Source organism: Hydra vulgaris, chromosome 09 (assembly GCF_038396675.1).
Source record: "Hydra vulgaris chromosome 09, alternate assembly HydraT2T_AEP".
Classification (NCBI taxonomy): Eukaryota; Metazoa; Cnidaria; class Hydrozoa; order Anthoathecata; family Hydridae; genus Hydra; species Hydra vulgaris.
In genome coordinates, this window is record NC_088928.1 from 41,345,001 (window position 1) to 41,355,000 (window position 10,000).

The 10,000-nt window shown below is 23.4% G+C and overlaps 1 protein-coding gene across 1 annotated transcript in view; it reads left to right on the forward strand.

Moving 5' to 3' along the window:
• Positions 1-10,000, forward strand: part of LOC101238882 (E3 ubiquitin-protein ligase UBR2) — a 145,998-nt gene that overhangs the window by 57,834 nt on the left and 78,164 nt on the right. Inside the window, exons 11-16 of the mRNA XM_065805726.1 lie at positions 460-514; positions 607-663; positions 3,327-3,368; positions 3,543-3,624; positions 5,220-5,298; positions 5,372-5,468. Coding sequence (XP_065661798.1) covers positions 460-514; positions 607-663; positions 3,327-3,368; positions 3,543-3,624; positions 5,220-5,298; positions 5,372-5,468 — 412 coding nt within the window. The remainder of the gene's footprint in view (positions 1-459; positions 515-606; positions 664-3,326; positions 3,369-3,542; positions 3,625-5,219; positions 5,299-5,371; positions 5,469-10,000) is intronic.

Here is a 10,000-nt window from a genome sequence, read left to right on the forward strand (position 1 = left end):
TTGGAACCTACTGTTTTTTCCCCTGAATCCCAAAGTCTTGTAGTCCTTGACACCATTGAACATAAGGACTCAGAGTTCCAAAATTTATTTATTCATGACAAAATTTTACTTTCTCAAAAGTTATAAATTGTTCTTGTAAACCACTTCAGGGGAGTGTGGCATAATTGTTGGCAGGAAGGGATAGCTAAAGCTCTCGTTTTCCGTAAAGACCTGCTGTTTTTGTAAAATTGCTATATCTGTGGCTGTTTTAATAACATATGTTTTTGTTTAACAAGTATAGTTGAAAAGTGTAGTTGGATTTCAGAAACATGAATTTACAACAGAAAGAAAAATTAGTTTTTTTTTTTTCTGTTGAAACCTTTTTTGTTGTAATAATTTTACATATACATTCAGTAAAGTTAAGTTGAGTAGAAATTAAAGACAGCCTTTATAAGTAGTATCTATTTATGATAATTTTAGTTTGCTGATGGATATCTCATATGGGAGAGTAGAATTTGCTATTGCATTTGCCAAGGTAACAAACTTGATAAATAAATTATATTATAATTTTTCTGCGCTTTTTTTTTCTCGTAAAGTTTGAACTTTTTTAAATTTTTATATTTGTAGAACTATGTTAAGATGATCAATGATTTCATAGAAGATGATCACGATCATTCTCTTTCAGTTAGTTTTTTACTCATACTTTTTTTATTATTTTTCATATCTATTCTGCTTAAGGTATGTATATGATTGAAAATATATGGCATAAAATAAATAATATTTTTATTATAGAATATTTATGGTACATATGACATAATATACATGATATAAAATACATATGATACATATAACATAAAATATTTATGATATATTATATAAAATATATTATATATGTGTGTGTATATATATTATATAAAATACATTATATATGTGTGTGTGTATATATGTGTATATATATATATAATATATATATATATAATATATATGTAAATTATGTTAGTGTATTTTACAAATAGAGTGCTCAATGTTCTTAAAGAACAGAGCAATAATTAATTAGTAAAAAACACTTATCTAACTTTTATCTTCGACTTGAAGTTTCACCATTGCTGGATCATCAGGAAGAGTTCAGGAAGAACTCTTCCTGATGATCCAGCAATGGTGAAACTTCAAGTCGAAGATAAAAGTTAGATAAGTGTTTTTTACTAATTATATATAATATATATATATAATATATATATAATATATATATACATACATATATATATATATATATATATATATATATATATATATATATATAATATATTTATATAATATATAAATATATAATATATATATATATATATAATGTATAGTATATATATATATATATATATATATATATATATATATATATATATATATATATATATATATATATATATATATATATATATATATATATATATATATATATATATTAGTAGAAAATCACTTAACAAAACAAAGATTCATCAGAAATCTGATGAATCTTTGTTGATGAAACACAGTGTTAAATGGAAAAAAACTTTGTTAAGTGATTTTCTAATAATATATAATTGCTCTGTTCTTTTAAGAACATTGAGCACTCTATTGTGTAGAATACTTTTTAAAATTGTTTAAATATATATATATATATATATATATATATATATATATATATATATATATATATATATATATATATAATATATATATATATATATAATATATATATATATAATATATATATATATATAATATATATATATATAATATATATATATATATATATATATATATATATATATATATATATATATATATATATATATATATATATATATATACACACACACACATATATATTATATATGTACACACACACACACACACACACACACACACACACACATATATAATATAACAGTGGTAAGACTTTTTTTAATTTTCCCTGTTTACTATTGTAGTTGTAAGTTTAAAAAGTGCATTAGTAGAAAAGTCTATGTTTAAAAAACCTTATTTAAATTTAAAACAATTAATGAAAAAAAAAATTTTTTGAAAATGGTGACTAAAATAAGTATTAAAACAAAATACATGAAATTAAGAAATCAAAATCAAAGATTTTAGAAGTTTACACTCCTAAAACCTTTGATCAGAACCAAGATTTTTTTCAAAACAACTTTATATGTGCATATATTAAATAAATAATCAATGCACTGTTAAATAAATTTTTAAAAATTTATTAAAAAATAAAAATTCACTGGGGGAGTATTCTCCTCTTTTGGAAACACTGATAAATAAAATATAACAAAAACATTTGCTCAAAAATATAATCTAACTAAAAAGTAGAAAATAAACTTTTTAATTTAAATTTAATAGTTCAGTAAACTAAAGATTGACAGGTATGTTTCTGTATAAACCTTGTGCAGACCTGTCAATCTTTAGTTTATTGAACTATTAAATGTAAATTAAAAAGTTTATTTTCTACTTTCTAGTGCAAAAAAGATTATATTTTTTAGTAAATGTTTTTGCTATATTTTATTTTCTACTCTTTAGTCTTTACAAAGAGTTACGATATATTAATATTAAACAAATTAAAAAAAAAAAAAAAAAGTATTTTTAAAAGGTTTAAAAAAAAAAACAAACCCACAAGCAATCTCAGCCAATTTTAAAAATGAAAAGATGTATTTATAAAAAGGAAAAAAGCACATTGTTAAAAAAAAAGAATAACAAACCCACAAGCAATATTAGCTGATTTTAAAAATTTAAAAATTTATCAAAGACAAAGTTATATTAAAAAAAAAAATTACGAACTACAAGCAATAATAGCTGATTTTAAAAATGAAAAGATTTATCAATGAAAAGATTACTTTTAAAAGCAAACCGGCAAGCAATTTAGTAGCATATTTTTAAATAAAACGTTAATTTTGAGTGCACAATGGACTACAAAGTTACTTGATAAAGAATTCAAGTGAAAGAAAAGATTATAAAAATATGAATTAAAACAATTGTTATTATAAACAATTCGAAATATATAAGATATAAAACTATATACATGATGTGATATAAATTATAAATGATATAAATATACGATTATTTTAGTATAATAATAATGATTGAAATTAATTATTGTTCTATAAAAAAGTAAATAACATTGTAATATATTAAAAAAATGAATTTTAGTAAAATATCCAAGAAATGCTAATATTTTAGAGGTTTTATACTTTATGTTGTTATTTTAAAATTGTTTTATAATTTAAAAAATTTTTAGACTTACATAAAAAAGCAGATTTAAACAATTCAATTTGCTTTAAATAATAAATGTTTCGATCTTAATAATTTTTTAGGTTTCAGCATTATCTGTTCAAATATTTACTGTTCCATCAATTGTAAGTTTTATTTATTCCATGCTAATAAATTGAATTCATTAAAGTTGTACCTTCAGTTTATATAAAATTCATTTTAATCCAAGTTGTCATTACAATTTTTTTTTGTCTATTTATTGCTCTTTTATTTATTTATTATTGTTTGGTTTTTTACAAATCACATGACATTTATTATAGGCAGAACTTCTTATCCTAGAACATGATATTTTAGCAGTGTGCTTAGAAACATTTTTAGTTTCAATAAGCCCAGCTGTTGGAGGTATTTATAAATGTTTTTAAATTTTTGGTACATAAATCCACGCATAAAAAGGTTTTTTTACTTATTGCTGAAAACCAACAGAGTTAAAAACATTTAATAATTATTTATTTTTTGTTGTTACATAGTCAGGTATCTAGATATAAGGAACTTTTATTAAGGCAAAATAAAGCATATTTTTTGTTGCTTTTAATTTTAACAGAAAAAAAACTTTTGTTATAGTCAGTACTTGAGCAAACAATGAGTTTTTCTTTAGCAATTTTGTTTGTTTTAATTTTTAAATAAAAAGTGTTTTATTATCAAAATTTTTTATTCTTAATGAGTAATAAAAGCTTATAAATTTGTTATTTTGAATTTTTTGTTGCAAATTTGGGTAAGCAATTTAAAATTTCTTTAAATATAAAACTAAAAAAATATTAAAAATACTTTGAAAGCCTCATTTATGTAGATGCTTCATTTCTACATCTTCTCTCTCCACAATTTTTACAATTTTATAATTTAAAGATTTTTTTTTTCAAAATTAGAAGATTAGTTATGAAAGAGATGTTCAAATCAAATAAAGCATTTTGTACTCTTTTCATTAATTTATTTCTAAATCGAGGACCAGGAAAAGTTCTTACTTCGTTCATTGATTGTGCATCGCTTCTTTCATTTCTCTTCTTTTCTCTTCTTCGCCAAGTTCTTTTTTTTTTTTTTATCTCCATAGACTTCTATTTTTTATGTCTATAAACTTCTTTTGGGTTTCTCTATTTTTAATATTTTTAATATATGCTTTTCTCCTCTCTTTCTGAATTAATTTTTAAGTTTCTGACTATAAGTTTTAATAAACTGTGTTATGACTGTTTTTCTTTGGATTATATTTTCTCCATTTTTGCAATATTTTCTTATGGTGTTGTAATATATGATAGAAAACAAATTAGTTTTATCTATTTTTATTTCTTGAATTAAAAAGTAATTTTTAATTCAAGAAAAAAATTTATTATTTTTATTAAGTAATTACAAAAAAAACTGATTTGGCTTTTTTCAAATAAATTTAAAACTTTTAAGTAAAAATAAAGAATTTACAAATACTGATGGCATTTGAAATTTTAAAATTTTTTTCTTGATGACTGCAAGCACGGCAGTATTTTAATTGAGGTTTTACATAGTTTTGAAATTTTGAAATTAAAATTTATCCGTAAATTTCAGGTAAATTTTAATTTTGAAAATTACCTGTAAATTTATATTATAAAATACTTTAGAAACTCTTAAAGTTACACCACAAAAGGTACATCACAAAAGTTACATCACAAAAGTTACATCACAAAAGTTACATCACAAAAGTTACATCACAAAAGTTACATCACAAAAGTTACATCACAAAAGTTACATCACAAAAGTTACATCACAAAAGTTACATCACAAAAGTTACATCACAAAAGTTACATTACAAAAGTTACATTTCAAAGAAGTTGATGTCTTTGTAAAACTAATTTACATTCTTAAATATGAAATCATTTTTTGTAATTTTAAAATTTCAATTATTTAAATATAACTTTTAGTAAAATTTTAAATTACAAAATGTTTCTTTTAATTTTTAATTTCTTTTTAAAATACAGTAAACGGTTCATTAGATTTTCAAGGAAAATTGAAATTTGTGAACCTGAAAAGAAGTGAATATATTCTAAATGATATAAGGTATTTATCTATGAAATTTTATATTCAAATATTTTTTTTGTATGATTCTGTTTACCTATTGTTTTGAAAAAAGGTACCTTCTTCGAATGAAACCTAAATGGACAGAGCTTTTGCGTGAAAAGTTTATTGCATTTTTCCATCATTTTTTGCAGTTGTTAAAAATAATGCAAGTATGAAAAATCTTTTTCTTTTAGTTGGTTTTATTTTTTTACTAATATGTGAAACCATAAAAAAATATTTGTTTTTTTAAAATAATATATATATTTATAATTTCGCATAAATATTATATTCTTTGCATAAAATTTATTAAACCATAAAAAATCAATGTAAAGTTATTTAGTTAAATACGTATTTTTGTTTAACTGATCCTACCTACTTCTATCCCATGCGTTTGGTGTCTATTTCAAAAGTTTGATTTTTTCAATTTATTTTAAAAAGTTAGAAAGCTAGGGTCAGTATTAACATTGCATATCTTTAATGACCATACTTGTTAATAGTGGTGTTCAGCTTATTTTTATTGGTCTTTTTTTTATTATTATTTGGTTGGACATATGTCATTTTATATAAGAACAGAAAACTTTGCAGCAAGTGAAAAATAATATTAGTATAAATATAAGTTCAAACTTCTAAATAAGTTATTTTAATATATTTTACTTTTTTATTTATATTTATTTAATATTATTTTATTTAGTATAAGTCATAATAACTTAAAGGAATTCTAATATAAAAACCCAGATTGTTTTGTGGATAAGAGAAGCTTGTAAACATTAGATGGAAATCCGCCTAGTGATAGAATCACAATTATAGTTGTAAAGTAGGTATAATCCTGATTTCCAAAGTAAGAAGGACATCCTATTATAAAAAATTGTTTTAACTCTTTCTTATTGTCATATTTAAATTAAAAAATGACATCCATCAAAACCACACAAGCATGAAACAACAGATGATGAACTTAAAACAACAATAATTTTATAGTTGAATTCATTAGTAAAAATTATTTAATAAAAAAAATAATTTATAAAAAAAAAAAAAATCAAATGTTTTTTAAAAATCAAAGTTATAATTGTTAAATTTTTTTCACTTTTTTTTAATAGAATTTGTTAAAGTGCTTCTACACTTTTTTTTTTAATTATTCACTCCCATCAAGGGAGCAAACAGATAGAATTAAGTTCGGAGTTAGTAGAAGACAAATAATAGCGATGTAATAATAGATGCAAATGAATGAATGATCTTGTATTTATTTAGCAATTATAAATAACTACATGCTTTTTTATGATAAATTTAATAATCTGTATGCAATGCTTTATTATACTCTGTTGTTTATTTTTTATCTGTTGTTTTGGGAGGTTCTGAAATTGTTAGATAAACATAGACGAGAAAAAGAATATTGTGGTATAGCTAATATGGGGAGTTGCAGTTTGCACATTGTTCATCTTTTTACAGACTGCAATAAGTTCCTAAAAGTGGAAATTAGCAAAAATATTTTGTGCAGTTTATAATATTTTCAAAGATTCACCTGCTAAAATAGATGAGTGCATTAGAGTTAGTGAATCTGATCTGTTTGCTTTACCTTATGTATACATTGTATTCAGAAAGAATTAGGAAAACCAAAAACACACACACATACACACACACACACATATATATATATATATATATATATATATATATATATATATATATATATATATATTATATATATATATATATATATATATATATATATATATATTATATATATATATATATTATATATATATATATTATATATATATATATTATATATATATATTATATATATATATTATATATATATATGTTTTATATATATATTATATATATATATTTATATTATATATATATATATATATATATATATATATATATATATATATATATATATATATATATACAGTGGCGGCCGGTGACAATAAACTTTGGTGGGGCCAGCAAATATTAACCAAAAAATATCGCAATGACTCACTTTCAGCGTAACTAATACTTAGGTGTTTATGAGGAATTTTTTGGTCGCTAGCGTTTTTTGATTGGTTGAAAGAGTTAAGCGCTAGCATACTCCCAAAATAAAGCATAAGTATTTAATGGCATTGAATCTTTTAAACCTATGTAAAAAGCAGCAAAAACTGACTGAAAACTGCCCTGATAGTGGTGCATTATGATTTGAACAGATTTTGATATTTCTTCTTTAGATTTTTATTTTATTTTAACTTTATGGTAAAAACTTTTAGTTAGTTTGAAGTCATAAATATAAAAAAATACGATTAACACTATAATTTTCATAAAGGTATAATATATTTTGAAATAAAGAATGATGTTAAAAACAATGCTTTAAGCATATTATTTATACAAATATTCTGCTCTTCTCTGTTTCATAAGAGAAAACATTTCAATTACTTTTTGATTAAACTGATCAATATCCTGTAAATAATCTTTATGTATTGATAGTACAGCTAATGCATTCAACCGATCTTGACCTGTGGAATTTCTCAAAAGTGTCTTAATTCTTTTTAAAGTACTAAAACACCGTTCAGCATCGGCTGTAGACACAGGTGTGACTAAAACAATCTCTATCAACTTCGATACTTCAGAAAATGTTTCAATCAAGTTATTTTCATGCATAAACTGGGATAGGGCATTAATGGTGCCAATATCACTAAAAACAGCATTTTCATATAAAACGGTTAGTTCGGACATCAACTTAACTTCACTCAGCATTGGATAGTTTGTTAGAATATTTTTTATATGATTCCGAGGAAAATGTTGTCTATTAAATTTGAAATTTTTCGGATCCAAAATTGAAAATGATTTAAATATTTCAATGCTTCTAAACCTGTCGCTAATTTTGTAAATAACTTTATCACAAGCATCTTTAGCATCTTCTATTAGTAGTTCGATTGATGTGTTTCATTTCATTCGGTTTTCATGCATTTCTTCGCAATCGTTAAGAATCGATCCAGAAACATTATCAGTAATGCTATTTCGCACAAAATTTATAGATATCTCAAATTTTTCAAAAGCCTCCTTGATTGTAATAGTGTTGCTGTTACTTGATTGCAATATATTGTAAAGTACATCAACATGTTTTAAAATTGAATAAAAAAAAGATAAAAAAAGTTGAACTCTAAATCTTCCAAACATTTTTTGAACCCAACAGATTGCCACACGCTTGTATCATCCCATCCTTTATCGTTTATAATTTTATTAAAACATTCCCCAATCTTTGTTTTGTTTTCTTTTATGCAAGTAACTATTTTTGAACGAAAATTCCATCGTGTTTTGCAAACTCTTGGTATCTGTTTAAAAGTAATTTCGCAAAGTAAATCATTTCGTTTTGGCGAGGATGTAAAGAACACGCCAAATCCACTTAAAGTAGAAAAAAATGTTCTTACTCGCTTATTCGACGAACAAACTTTTTTCAAAAGTAAATTCAATTGGTGTGCATAGCAGTGAACATAATGGGCATTTGGGTAAACTTCTTTCATAAGACTTTGGACTCCATTCCTTGATCCGCTCATAACTGCTGCACCATCATAAGCCTGTGCAATTAATTTTTCCTTCAGACCAAAACAATTTAATTCTTCTTTTAATACATTTGTAAGACCCATAGCAGTTCTATCCTGAACATCAATAAATGCTATAAATCTTTCAACTGGTTGATAACCTTTTAAATAACACAAAATAATGACAAACTGAGAACGACAAGATACATCAGTTGTTTCATCTGCTTGCAAGGAAACAAATCTTGCTTTATCTATCTCACAATTAATTTCTTCTATGTATACTTTATACATACATTCTAGAATCTCATTTTGGTTTGTTTTCGAAGTATTTTTTGTTATTTTTTGAATCTTTAAGATGATCGCTAAACGCACTATCCAATTTAGCTGTGTATGAAACCATATCTAAAAATACCCCTCGATTATTTGAGTCAATAGTTTCGTCATGTCCTCTTAAGGGCAATTCGTGTACACCACAAAATTTTATACAATCTATAACCCTCGATAATGTATGTCTGTTTTTGTCAACTAATTCATTATGTTTTTTTATGCTAAGACTGTATCCAGCATCAATTGTCGATAAAATGTTTGTCTTTCCGAGCATTTGATACTGCAACGAATTACTTATATGTGTTTTACTGGATTCGTGTTTTTGTATTCGCTCAGAAAGATGTTTCATATCTTTACAGCCATTTTCTGCCCACAAGCTCTCGCCACCAAACAAAACACAATAAAAACAAAACAACGAATTTTTTTCATCACTAACACTTAACCATGATTTTTTTTCAAACCATGATACACAAAATGTTCGTGTTTTTTTACCATCAACTTGAGTTATACGAACACCTTTTGGTTGATACGCCCCAAGATTTTTGATTTCTATTTTTTCTTGAAGACCCAATGACGAGAAACGTTTTGCCAATAAACTATCAATTTTGTTCATGTTAAATTATCTTATTAATGAACCTAAATTATTGTAATAAGATAACTTTAAACTATATTGTAACTAGAATATGACCTTGGCATGATTCAAAATTTTATCAACAGTAGTTCAGTCAAGAAGGACTCTTAATCTTAATTAATAATTGATAAAATAATAAGGAATGTAACATTACATATACATTTGACTCTCTGATGACGAAAGGGTCAACAAAAACAATAAAGATACTTTAAAGCACATAAAAATT